This window comes from Chrysochloris asiatica, unplaced genomic scaffold (genome assembly GCF_000296735.1).
Source record: "Chrysochloris asiatica unplaced genomic scaffold, ChrAsi1.0 scaffold00205, whole genome shotgun sequence".
NCBI lineage: Eukaryota > Metazoa > Chordata > Mammalia > Afrosoricida > Chrysochloridae > Chrysochloris > Chrysochloris asiatica.
This window is the reverse complement of record NW_006408723.1, coordinates 603,047-617,195: the sequence shown is the minus strand read 5'-3', so window position 1 is coordinate 617,195 and position 14,149 is coordinate 603,047. Positions and strand designations below refer to the sequence as shown.

At 45.0% G+C, this 14,149-nt stretch overlaps 1 protein-coding gene across 1 annotated transcript in view; it reads right to left on the bottom strand.

The window, feature by feature from the left end:
- The window catches only part of NXNL2 (nucleoredoxin-like 2), a 31,020-nt gene extending 21,068 nt beyond the window's left edge, over nt 1-9,952 (bottom strand). The window contains exon 1 of the mRNA XM_006872581.1: nt 9,651-9,952. Coding sequence (XP_006872643.1) covers nt 9,651-9,952 — 302 coding nt within the window. The remainder of the gene's footprint in view (nt 1-9,650) is intronic.
- Nucleotides 9,953-14,149: the final 4,197 nt, after the last annotated feature.

Here is a 14,149-nt window from a genome sequence, read left to right as displayed (position 1 = left end):
TGACCTTGCAATTTTTAGTCTAGGCTTTAGGAAAATATCACATTTATCTGTGGATTATCAAGGGCTCCATGTATTAAATTAATACATGTAACTGAATATTAAGATGAAAAACAATTTGCCATTAACTGCCAAGTGGCTAGATCTGTTACACTCGGGCCTATAGGGCCTCGAACCTCTGACCAGTCTTACATGGTCTGCAACAATGCTGAACTAATAATCCAAAAAACTTCACTGTATTAAGAAGAATGTGACATCAGGATGGAAGAAAACTCATTAACAACTTGCAGATGAGACAGCCTTGCTTGCTGAAAAGTAAACAGGACTTGACATACTTACTGATGAATGCCAAAGATTATAGTCTTCAGAATAGATACCACCTCAATATAAAGAAAACAAAAATTCTCACAACTGGACCAATAAATAACATCATAATAAAAGACAAAGATTAAAGTTGTCAGACTTCATTTTGCCTGGATCCACAATCAATGCTAAGGGAAGCTACAGTCAATAAATCAAAAGACATACTGCACCGGGCAAATCTACTGCAAAAAAAAAAAAAACCTCTTTAAAGGGTTAAAGAGCAAAGATGTCAGTCTGAGGACTAAGGTGTACCTGAACCAAGCCATGGTATTTTCTATTGCTTCATATGCATGTGAACGTTACATGATGAATAAGGAAGATTGCAGAATAAATAATGCATGTGAATTATGGTGTTGGCAAAGAATACGGAAAGTATCATGGGCTGTCAGAAGAACAAACAAATCTCTCTTGGAAGAAAAACAGCCAGAATGCTCCTTAGAAGAGAAGATGATGAGACTTTGCCACTGTAATTTGGACATGTTGCCAGCAGAACTAGTCCCTGGAGAAGGGCATGTTTGATAAAATTCAGAGTCAACAAAAAAGAGGAAGACCCTCACAGAGATGGAATGAAACAGTGGTAAAAATGGACCCAAACAACAAAAATTGTGATGATGATGCAGGGCTGAGCAGTGTTCCATTCTGTTGTGTACAGGGTTGCTATGAGTGCAAATCAACTGACAACACCTAACAACAAGGGCCAGTGATGGAGTTTTAACAAACTCTCAGACGGATCACTGTACACTCAAATTTGCTCCACCTGGTACAATAGCCCAAGGATTTTCTGTATCCCTGCCACTGACACCAGAACAGGGAAAAGTGAGTAGGAAGTGCGGAGACACTGAAAACAGAGACCCTGGCAGCTTCTTCTCCCTCAGTGAGGTGGGCAGTAAAGGCCTGTGGTTTTGCTACTCTGCACCCATTATCCTCCCTCAGAAACCAACCCTCCTCTATTTTCTTGTGTGGTCTTAACAAGCTACTTAACCTCTGTGTACCTTATATGGTTCATCTGCACCTTGGGAAATAACAGATTATTTCTGGGGTTGTTATTAAGATTGAATGATTAATATATGTATAGTTTAGCTAAGCATGGGGTCTAGCACATAGTTGTTGTTGTTGTTAAGTACCATGGAGTCGGTTCTGACTCATAGTGACCCTGCACAGGGTTTCCAAGGTTGCAAATCTTTATGGGAGCAGAAAGCCTCATCTTTCTCCCATGGAACAGCTGGTAGTCTCGAACTGCCAACATTGAGGTTAGCAGACCAATTAGTAACCACTACGGTACCAGAGCTCCTCTAGCACATAGTAAGGGCTCAATAAATTCTGGCAGTTCTAACTGGTTGGGATGACCCACCCCCAATTCCAGCCTATTCCTTGCCCTTTGGCTACACTGACTAGCATGGTATCTTTAATTTACTTGATATGGTTTTTCTATCCAAAGTCATCTTTGTTGTTTTGTTGATAAGTGCCGTCGAGTTGGTTCCAATCCATAGCGACCCAGTATAGGGTTTTTAAGGAACAGCTGGTAAGCTTGAACCGCCAACTTTGTGATTCAAAGCGACTTTGCAGTCCAGCACATTAATCCACAGTGCCATACCAGGACTCCATAAAGTTATCTTCATTCCCACCAAATGATTGGGTTGTTGTTAAGTGCTGTCGAGTCGATTCCACTCATAGCTATCCTGTATAGGGTTTCTGTGGAGTGACTGGTGAGTTTGAACCGCTGACCTTGTGGTCCTGTGCTTAACTAACAGCACCATGTCAGGACTCCAATGATTGAATGGTGTTGTTGTTGTTAAGTGCTGTCAAGTCAGTTCTGATTCATAACAATCCTATATAAGGTTTCCAAGGGCCAGGTGGTGATCTTGAACTGCCAACCTTATGATTCAAACCAACCCTGCAGTCCAGCACTTTAGGACCATGCAATGGGGTATACATGACTCTAATGCCAAGACTGATTCGTTTTGCCATCCTACTAGGTTTAAAAGGAGCCATTTCAAAAGTAGAAACCATCACACTGAACTTAATTGACAAATGGAAAAGTCCAAAACAGAATAAAATTATAAGAACAGAGGATCTGGGAGAGCCTATGATCAAAACAATTACAATGTGAAAGAAGGTAAACACAGAGGAACAGAGACCCAGGTGGTGGGAAGGTCAGGTACATTACGGGATAAAATATACTGTCTTAAATGGAGGGTAGAACTAATGGAATATCAGGTAACCACAATGGGGTTGGGTGGGGGTTTTAGTTTGGGTGTTGGGGAGGGAAATACAAGAAGGGGGGAGGAGGCAGAAGAACAAGATAGATAGGGGAACACGGAGACAGGTAAATAGTGATGCATACTCAACCTTGGAACAACAGGGCTCTGGGATACAGGGATCTAGTTATAGCTTGAAGAGGGGAAATAATACTAAAATCCTTGACTGCCTTATGAATATTAGTTTCCCTTGCCTACTATTATAAAATAGACACTTGAGTGGGATAGAAAGGAATGTTGGGAAACATGATTAGAGAAAACTTGTAAGCCCACCTTCAGCCTATAACTGATTGGAATATCTAAAAGGGGTTCTACAACTTGCCCAGTGATATAGGCCTCGTGCAAAACCATTACAGAGTATAGGACCTTAGGTAGACTCCTGAGTCCCATCCAGAACCTTATGAGGTGGGACATTCCCGCTAGGAAGGACAAGCAGACTGGAACAGCTACAGTGACAGAAGATACATCTTCATGATGAACCTGACCTATACTCAGAGCAGTAGTTACTTCAAACACCAACAGAGAGAGAAAGAGTCTTCACATCAAGTATCAATGCTATCCCCTCTGTACACAGGGTAGATAGGGATGGGCAACTTAGACATTGGCTACCTAAAATGAGGGGGCAATAAAGGCACGAAGTGACTGGCTTACAAGGTTTCAAGAGGGAGTTTAGTTTAAGAGTATGGGGGGAAAGAAAGAGTCCCCACTGAATAGCTGTCATCTTGTCTAGATGGGTCTGGTGAAAAGAGATGAGGATAAGATTTGTAAGATTCAATAGTGAATAATTGTTATCATGACTAATCGCGACTGTCACAATTATAAAGGTAGAAGTTTTGTAACGAAAAAAGGGAAGCAGTTAATCTTACAGTCCAGAAACGGAGGACCCTAGGACCATCAAGAAAGGAACACACAAGCAGAATGCGGGACCTTATGCAGAGAAGCAGCAGTGCCAGAGATGGAGGCAGAGATGGGGGCATGCAGAGGAGCCATGGCTGAGGACTCTAGATTCATGGACTAAGAGCTGGTGGCCAGGAGCAGACTTGCAGAATGTGCCCTTTGGGGATGTAAATTATTATATATGCCTTAGTGGGTTTTTTGGTTAGTTTGTTTTTAAAAAACCTAAAGTGGATAGAGAGAAATACTATTAACTGATGGTATATAGAGGGGAGTATAACCATTGTAATGAAAAAAAAAAAAAAAAAAAGTAGAAACCATCAAGAAAGAAGACTATGAGCGGAACATGGGATCCCTATGTAGAAAAGTACAAATAGCAGAGGCAGTGGCATGGGGAGACAGAGCAACTTCAGGTTTCTAGGCCCAAGGATCCAGTAAAACTGAGGGCAGATGGGCAGGAGACTGGGTTGCAGAATGTGCCATTGGGGATCCACAGCAGGGCAGCAGCAGAGGGGCCACATGGCTGAGAAGACGGAAAACAAGAGCAAGGCAGGTCTGCAGTATGACAGAGAAGAGGTATTCCTGACTGGAGAACTGCTGCATGCTGAGTTGTTTCTGATCCTGTATTGGTCCCTGCTCATTTCCCTAATAAATGCCATAATCCTGAGTAATGTTATGAGTTGTTGCCATTGCAATGAATTATCAAACCTCAGTGTGAAGTAGAGAGTGCTGTGGGAGGGATGGTTGGTGTGAGAACAGGGTAAACAAGGTTGTACGATAGAGGCATGTCTGACCTCCGCATCACAGGAATCGGTCTTGGGCTGATTTTACATTCTCCTTCCCCCTTGTGAAGCCAAAGGAAGTCAGAAGTGGCCTCCATGCCATTTTGCAATGGGTAACTAGTTAACTCAAAAACAGTGACACTCTAGGGAGCACTAGCCGATGTGCTGGAAAAGAGGTTGGTGTGAAGATGTGCAGTCCAAGACACAGAAGTCATTCTGCCACCATGAAGAAACACTTTGGATTTGCCAAGCTGCCACTGGGCACAGACTGCTAATGACACAAGTAAGGCAGAAGGTAGAGCCTTGGAATTGTATCTTTAGGGGCTGAGCTCTGGTAGCATAGTGGTTACGAATTGGGCTGTGAGCCGCAAGGTCAGCAGTTCAAAACTGCCAGCGGTTCCACGGGAGAAAGATGAGGCGGTCTGCTCCTGTAAAGATTTACAGCCTCTGAAACCCTGTGTAGGGTCACTATGAGTCGGAACCGACTCCACGGCACATAATAACAATAATAATAAGCCTCCCTCAAGGTCAGCTCCAGACCACTGGGCAGTTCAGGTAAGCCTTTATTGTTTATGCCTCTTTGAGTTGCTGTTGTTTTAATCACTTGTTATGTTAAATCAAACTTTGACCAATCAGGGGAATGCAAAGCAAGCTGAGGTTTAAGCAGAGGAGGTTTGAAATGGTTTCTCCAGAGTCCTAAGTGTCGCACTCAAATCCCTGCCCTGGCACCCATGGCCTATGAGAAATGTAACCTTGGAACCACACTGGAGGAGCAAATAACTACCGCCAGCCTCTGAAGCCATTCCCTCACCCTCTGGGGCTGTAAACTGTGTCAGAGAGAATAGGAAGTCCTTTGAAAGGGGCAAAATGAACTCATAACTCAAAAGCATTTTAACCTTTGTGAAAATACAAAACTCCAGTACCTTCTTGTTCTTGGTTGTGTTGCATAACCAGCAACTTACCTTCATAGAATGAAACCAGTCCCTGGCATAGCTGTGCTTCTGGTTGCCACAACAACCTCCAACTCCAGCCTTTTCCCACCTCAACAGCCCAGCAGACTGTTACCAAGCAAATCTTTTAAAAACATGTCATTTTGTTCACTTACTATCAGTGCCAGCCACTGAGCAATGTCTGGTTTGCAAACTTGGAGGCTAGATAAGAACTATGAAGGCATGGGTTAGAAATGCGCTCACTGCCTTCTAGTGTCCACACAGATTTTGGGAAAGTCTAACTGGTAGAGAAAGAAAGACCAGTCCAGGGTTGGTTTGGGGGGGTCAGAGAGGGGAAGGCTACAGAGGGGAGAGCTCTGGTGGAACAGTGGTTAAGTGTTTGGCTGCTAACCAAAAGGTTGGTGATTTGAACTCACCAGCAGTTCTATGGGAGAAAGATACGGCAGTGTACTTTAGTAAAAATTTAAACCTATGGAGTCCTGGTATGGCACTGTAGGATACGCATTGGACCACAAGGTTGTTTGAATCACAAGGCCGGCGGTTCAAACTCACCAGCCACTCCTTGAAAACCCTATTGAAGGTCACTATGAGTCCGAACTGACTCGATGGCACTTAACAATAGCAATGGGGTAGTTCTACTCTAGGTCTCTATGAGTCCGAACTGACTCCATGGCAGTGGGTTTGGTTTGGATCTTGGGGCTGTTGCATGTGTGAAACTTATGGAGGTACGGAGAGAAAATAGTCTGCTACCTCAAGTTGTCCAGTCTGGCTCAAAGATAGGATAGAAAAGGGTGGGGGTACAACAGGAGGCTAGTGTGGGAGAAAAGTGTGAATCCACTGTTACAGGACTAGGCCAGGGCAGGACTCAGCTCTGTGGGAAACAGAAAGGATGGAAGAGCTTGAGCAGGAGTAGCAGGAGGTAACCTGCACCTGCCAGAGATGAGGTAGGAAAGAGAATGGAGAATTTATTAGATGAAAGAACCAAACTCCAGGACACTGGTTAGAATTCTAGTGGTCCAGCCCTAAAGGAGTGAAGCAACACTGAATGGAAAAGACTGAGAATCCGAGGGACACAAAATCAGCAGCTTGGTGTCTGATGGCAGAGTTCAATTAGGAAGATCATGTAAACATGCAAGAAGGGGGACCCAGCAGAGGCAGGAGAGAGGGTCTGCGGAAAGGCTGAGTGGGAAGACAGATTTGAGAACTCTTGCCATAAGCATTAACTCTACAACTGAGTCCGTAGCCCTATTTCTCTACCCAAGAAATCAAGCCTAAATCAGTTTTATTTTCTATCAAATCTAAATTTGTTAGCCTGGAGGTCTCAGTGCTCTAGCACCTGGCCAAGTTGTTGTTGTTAAGTGCCATCGAGTTGTTCCGATCCATAGCGACCCTGTACAGGGTTTCCTAGGAGCAGCTGGTGAGCTTGAAGTTCAAACGGCTTTGCAGTCTGACGCATTAACCCACAACGCTACACCAGGACTCCTGGCCAAGAGGAGGTGGTAAAAGTTAAGAGAAGGGGGTGAGGGGAAGGCCAGCACATGTTCTCCCTGGAGTAGTCCTCCCTCAGAGGAGAATCAACAAGTGTTGTTAAGGTATAATCCCTCATTTACAAAATTATTGCTGGTTGTGTCTAGCATAAGCAGCAGCATGTGACAGGAATTCACGTGTAATTGTAATTGTTGTTGTTAAGTGTCATCTGTTGTTGTTAAGTGCAATCTAGTCGATTCCAACCCATAGCGACCTTGTATAGGGTTTCCAAGGAGCAGCTGGTGAGCTTGAACCACCGACCTTGCAGTTCAAATGACTTTGCAGTCTGACACATTAACCCAAAGCGCCACACCAGAACTCCATCTAGTCAGTTCCAATTCACAGAGACCCTGTACAGGGTACAGCTGGTGGGTTTGAACTGCCGACCTTTTGGTAAGCAGTCCAGTGCTTATCCTATGGTGCCGCACCAGGATTCCTCAGTTGTAGTCTTATCCCCAAATTAAAACAAAAACAAAAAACCCTATCAAACAAACAAACAAAATAACAGCTGCATCGAATTGACTTCTGGACCTATGGTGACTCCACGTGTGCCAAAGTAAAACTGTCTGTGCTCTGCAGCATTTTCAGGGCTGATGCTTTAGAAGTAGATCGTCAGATCTTTTTCCTGAGACAACTCTGGGGAGATTCAATCCTCCAACCTTTCAGGTGATATTGGGTGCTGGCACCCAGCAGTATGCCTCTTTCAGGGCTTTGTGGTGTTCCCTGATACTTCTGGTTGTTAAGTGTTGTCTAGGTGTGGCACTGTGGGTTAATGCGCACTGGACTGCAAAGTCACTTTGAACCGCAAGTTCGGTGCTTCAGTCTCACTAGCTGCTCCTCAGCAACCATATCGCTAGGGTCGGAATCGACTGGAAGGCACTTAACAACAGCTGGATGGGTTTGGTCCAGCGTTTATTCTACAGAGCCACACACACCAGTGCTCCTGATGCTTAGTCCTCGGATTATCCACTGGAAGAGCTTCTCTCTCTGATCTTTCCTTCCTTGGCAGCCAGCTGGAGGCAGCTAAGCAGCTCCGGGTGCCACCATCTTCAAGGTTTTCACCTGGGAAAGTGGTGATGGGGCAGCCCACAGTTGAGTTTTCTTTTCTTAAAATTTGTAGTGAATTTTGTGAGCCCTATCATTGGAATTTTCAAATTAGGAAATGGGGCATTTTGTGGAAATTCTTGGAGTACTCCCTTAAATTCTGTTTATCCTAGCCTGGATTTATGAACTCAGATCATGGGCAAAATGAAAATAGCCACCACCAGGATTAACTAGCTACACTTAACACCACCACCACAAATGAGTAATAATCCCCAGAGAACAGAAATCCATGTCCTGGGATAATCGTACCTGACCTTCATGGACTGACATAAAGATCAGAGGAGACAAATTACAGGAGTAGACAGCTTTCAAGGCTGGTTGTCCAGAAGGATCAGCAATGAAGTGGAGCTGAATGAATCAAATGAATGAAGATCAGAGGAGATAAATTAATTATAGAAGAAGCCAATATGTTATTCTCCCTCCCTGAAAACCTTCCCCATCCTGCTATAGGCCTCTCTGAAGCCCATGATCACAGCCAGGTGAAAAAGCACTAAGATCCTGTTTACTCACAAACTCTGGAACTCAACAAAAAGGTGTGGGTCCCCCAACAGCACCAGCTTTTCAAAAACAAGGGCCAGACCATGATCCATCAGAAAACAGGGCTTTTGTCTCCTTGCTGTGGTATAAGTACTGGACTGGTAACGGCAAGGCTAGCAGTTCAAACCCACCAATTGCTCCTCTGAAACCCTCTGCAGAGTCGCCATGATTCGAACTGAGTCAACAACAACAAAAGCAGGACGTGTCATTATGGTTGTGAAATTCCAATAATGGCCGATGAAAACAGCCACAAATGTGAGCCAGCAGGAGTTCTTCTAGCCTTTCCGTCATCACTCCTCCAAGTGCACATCCCAGCCCACCGTTGGCACATTAGGCAAACCACAGAGTCCTGGTGTGGCACTGGAGGATAAGCATTGGACCGCAAGATCGGTTTGAAGTTCAAGGTCATTAGTTCAAACCCACCAGCCACTTCTCAGAAACCCTATATAAGGTCGGAACAACTAGACAGCATTTAACAACAACCTTATCATACGGAGCCTTGGGATGGCGCTGTAAGATAACAGCAAGATTAGCTATTCAAACCCACCAGCCGCTCCTTGGAAACCCTGTACAGGGTCGCTATGCGTGGGAACTAACTCGACAGCCCTTAACAAAACAAAACCTGATCAAACAATTCACATGAAAGACATGTCTGTCTTTTAGCCATGCTTGTCATCCCATCCCCCCCAGCTCTTGGAGTTGGAAGCTGGGCTACACAGGATCTGCCTGTAGAGGTGGTTCTGCGTGCATCAGGGATCTACAGCGTGTAGTCTCCGGAAATGCAAATTCTCGCAGCAACCCCAGACCTGAGTCAGAAACCTTGCCGGGAGGGCGAACAACCAACCCTGCTGGGGTGCTGACGCTTGCTCCAGTGTCAGAATCAGCTGTGGCTGTGGAACGTCCTGAATAGGGTTTCCGAGACGCCAGTGGGTTTGCACCTTGTGGTTAGCAGTCCAGTGCTAATCCTGTTGTTAAGTGCTGTCGAGTTGATTCCGATTCCGGCTCATAGCGACCCTGTATAGGGTTTCCGAGCAGCGGCTGGTGAATTTGAACCACCAAGCTAGAGGTTCAAATCGACCTTGCTGTCCAGTGCTTATCCCACAGTGCCACACCAGGGCTCCCAGTGCTAATCCTACAACTGCAAAAGGGCTGATAACGATTCACTGAAGACAAGACCTAAGGAGCGGCGAAGGGAGGGGAGGGGATGGACAGCGGTAGAGTAGGCCCGCTGCACTCACAGCCTGAGAGGGTCGTGGAATGGCAACGCCAGCCAGGCGCCATGCAGCTCGCGCATGAAGGTCAGCATCTCCTCGGGGCTGCTGTCTGCCGACACGAAGACCACTTCGAAGGGGGCGGGCGGCTGAGCCTCCTCCACCAGCTCCGTATAGAAGTCGCAGAGCAGCGGCGTGAAGTCGCGACTCGGCGCGCAGCGACCCGCGGCGAAATACAGCGCCACCACTTTGTTCTGCAACGCCGCCTCGGCCTCCACCGCCGTGCCGTCGCGGCTCACCAGGCACCGGCCGCCCAGCACGTCCACCATGACACGACACAGGCACCTGCGCGCGGGACCGACTGAAGCCCTGGTTCCGAGGCGCCACTGCCCAAATTGCAGTCCCAGACTCGGCTCCGACCCCGGCAGGCGTAAGGGCAGGGGCGTCCGTCCGAGGGAGTGGGGCACTCAGTAAGTAATGCCCGCCATATCTGACGCTGAGTCCGTGGCGGCGGCTGCAACCACGCTGCGCCCGCCACGCCCCACGCCACGCCCACCCCGCAAACTTTCCTTAGGTACCCTGCAAACAACTCCCTCGTGCCCTTCAACGCGCGACTCTCTCTGGAGATCTCGCCACAGCCAACTGCGGGAGAAGGAGGATTGGGGGCGTTGTCAAGAGCAGTAGTCTTGGAGATAGATGGTGTGGGGCGGAGCATTGGGGAGACCTGGCTCTCTGTTCTTTTTGACTGTCTGCTTTCTGGCTGGAAAGATCTGTGGAGTCTTGGAAGAAATTGGGAGAGGACAGTTTTTAAACAGTCTCTTATTTTTGGAACAAGCACTGGAGATGCAGTACACAAAATCACTAAAACTCCCTGGCAAAGGCTGGGTCTAGAATGAGGGGAGTGAGGCATATCTGTGGGGCGCAAAATTTGAGGGAGTGCCAAAAACTCAGTGACCAGTATTTGAATGCAATATTTTAAAAAGTTAAAAATCAAGTAAGAAAACTTCATGATGGACACAATAAGAATTTTTAAAAGAGCCTTCCTTGCCTTTGCACAGCACACCATACTCGCCTCACCCTAGAGGGGGTCATGCCCTTGCCTTATGGAGCTGTCATTCTAGTGAGGACAACAAAAAATAAAATATTAAGGTAATGATAGAAATAGAAATGTATTTAATATACTCTTAGGGTTTGCCAATTGAGGCAACATTTCCTACTACAGAGTCAAAAATGTTTCAAAAAAGAAAGACTTCATAGATGTTTACACACCTACTTGTGGCAGGGTAGATTGTTGTTGTTAAGTGCCGTCGAGTTGGTTCCGACCCATAGCGACCCTGTAGAGGGTTTCCAAGGAACGACTGGTGAGCTTGAACCACCAACCGTTGCAGTTCAAACCGACTTTGCAGTCTAACGCATTAATCCACAGCGCCACACCAGACCCCCTTATTTAAACTTAATCAAAAGAGATATTTATTAAACCAAGACAAAAATAATCATTCCAGTGAGAGATGGATAGCACGCACAGACACAAGAGACCAGCAGAATCCACAGAATCGCAAAGAGCAGCTAACATACTGTACAAAAGAAAGGCGCCCTGGAAACACAGTACAGTTACAGGGGTAAGAAGAGGCTGTCCCTGTACAGATTTACAACCTCAGAAACCCTGCACAGGATCGCTATGACTGTGAGTGGGATATAAAAGGCTCACTAGCAGTGCTATGAGAAAAACGGTGGGCTGCTGACTGCAAGATGAGTGGTTAAAAGCTGCTTTGCCAGAGAAAGATCTGCTCCCTTAAAGATGTGTGGTGGCTGTGAGTCAGAATCCACTACATCGCAGTGGTTTTGGGGGTTACAAAAGGAAGTGGAGAAAAATTCTGATTGGTTACTTATTAATACATCATTGTCAAAAGTGGAAAGGAACCATATTAGGATACATATATAAATACAGGTTTCAAAACAAGATTATAGGATAGGGTCAGGGGTTTGTGTGTGTATGTATTTTTTCACTTTTTATTGTGACCTGGGTGGACGTTTACAGAGCAACTTGGTTTTCCATTAAACAATTCATACATATTTGTTTGTGGCATTGATTGCCATTCCCACAATAATAGCACTCTTCCCACTTGTGTTGCCAGTTTTTATTCCTCCTTTCTCAATCCCTTCCTGCCTTCTGAGCTTTATCCCCAGATAAATGCTGCCTTTTTGATCTCTTAAGGTTGATTGTTCTAAGGAATATATACCTCCTTGGTGTTAATTGTTCACCTTCTAAGCCTGTCTATGTTTGACTTGTGTGGTGCTGTTGGCTAATGCACTGGACTGCAAAATCCACTTTGAACCTGGAGGTCCACGTTTCAAGTTCACCAGCTGCTCCTTGGAAACCCTATACAGGGTCGCTATGGGTCAGAACTCGACTCAACAGCACCTAAGAACAACATGTTTGACTGAGACTTGAGCCACAGGGTCATTCTGGGGTGAATCAGTAGGATAAACACTGAACTGTTACTCAAAAGATAAACAATTGAAAATCACCAGCCACTCCTGGGGAGAAAGATGAGTTTTTCTGCTCCTGTAAAGATTTGCAGCTAAAATAGGGTCACTGTGAGCTGAAATTGACTCCATGGCAGTGAGTTTTGTTTTTGTTTTAGCTTTGGGATGTTTTGTTTTTGTTTTGTTTTGGCTACATGGTGGTTACAGAGACCTGGTGGCACTGAGAGTGTAAGGTGTTGGACTCCTAAGGTCAGTAGTTCAAACCCTCCAGCCACTCTAAGGAAGAAAGATAAAGCTGTCTGCTCCTGTAAAGATCTACAGTCTCAGAAACTCCTAGATAGGGTTGCTATGCATCAGAATCAAGTCGATGGCAGTGGGTTGGGCTTGGTTATGTGGTAACTGTAATTGATGCATGATCATGAGACCCTGAGTCATAACTATGTTGTTGTTGTTAAGTACCATGGAGTCGGTTCCGACTCACAGTGACCCTGCACAGGGTTTCCGAGGCTGCAAATCTTTACAGTAGCAGAAAGCCTCATGTTTCTCCCGTGGAACAGCTGGTAGTTGCGAACTGCTGACCTTAAGGTTAGCAGCCTGATTTGTAACCTCTATGCTACTGGAATTATACAATAATACCAGAACCCCAACCCTTAAATCAGATAATATTTGTCATGGAACATTTCCTTCTTTGTTTTACTTAGGTATACTTATTAACCAGTGGAAAAACCTACTGTGCCAGTCTTCTGTTGTATAACTAAAGGAAAGAAGAATTGGACCTTGTTCTCGTTTTTTTCTTATTATGGCCTATAAATCTTTTGGGGGTCTCCAATCTTCAGATCAAGCTTATAAGCAGTAATCTTACATGCTGTGGAAATAACTGTGACTATGAAGGACAATTCAAATAATTATGGATTGCCCTAAAATAGTTTCTAGTGTGATCTTTAGAATCGTTGCTGTCAAAACTGACTGTACATTAATAATTCTTCAAAGAGTATCATACCAAAGCAAACATTCTTTACTAATTAAGCTAGATTATTGTTTGATTAAGCCCTGGTGTTATGTGGCTAAATGGTTGGCCACTAACAGAAAAGTCAGTGGCTGGAACCCACCAGCTGTTCCTCCAGAGAAAAAAATCTAGTGATCTGCTCCCAGAAAGGTAACAGCCTAAGAAACCTTATGAAGCAATTTTACTCTTGGATATAGGGTCACTTGGATTCCTGGTGTAGTGCTGTAAGATAAGCACTGGGCTGCTAACCACAAAGTTGGAAGTTCAAATCCACCAGCTGCTCCTTGGAAGTCTTGTATGAGTCAGTTGCTATGAGTCAGAACTGACTTGACAGTACTTGACAACAACATGGAGTCGCTATAACTCAGAATCAACGCAAGAACACAGAACAACATTGATTAAAAGTTACTTTCAGGAGATTAGTTTATGGTTCAAAGTTTAAGATTCTGTTCAATAGCTTTAGGTAAGTAATTTAACCTCAAATGCTCCAGAAATTCTGGTTCCATAAGAAATTTTAAAATTCCATTTCTCACAAGGAAAAGATGCTGTATGTGAGACAGTGATAAGTGTTATCAAGAAAAAATGCAGAGACGAAGGAAACGGAGGAGCACAGTTTTAAATTTAGTGATGTTGTAGGGGAGGGGAAAGAGACCCCGTTTTCAACTATATGAATACTATAGAGACTCTTTATTAAGTCTTAAACAGGAGTTAAAGCAAGACAAAGACAAACACAGATCACCTGAGTGAGAGAAATCATAGACACTATGATGAATTTCCAAATTCTGTCTCCATGTGATGACCTTCTGTAGGATACAGAGAGCAAAGGAATCTCCTGCCACAACCATATGTGATGCCACAATGTGTCACATACACACGCCAGGCCTACAGAAGCAGGGAGAGGATTACTGCAGAAAGGGAAATTTAGAGATTATCTCTAAGGCTCTCAGGGCATGACATCACAACCAGGTGACCAGGGGTATGTGTCCAGGAAAGTTTCCACTGGGGCCAGCTGGAGGAAATGAACCCAAGCCCA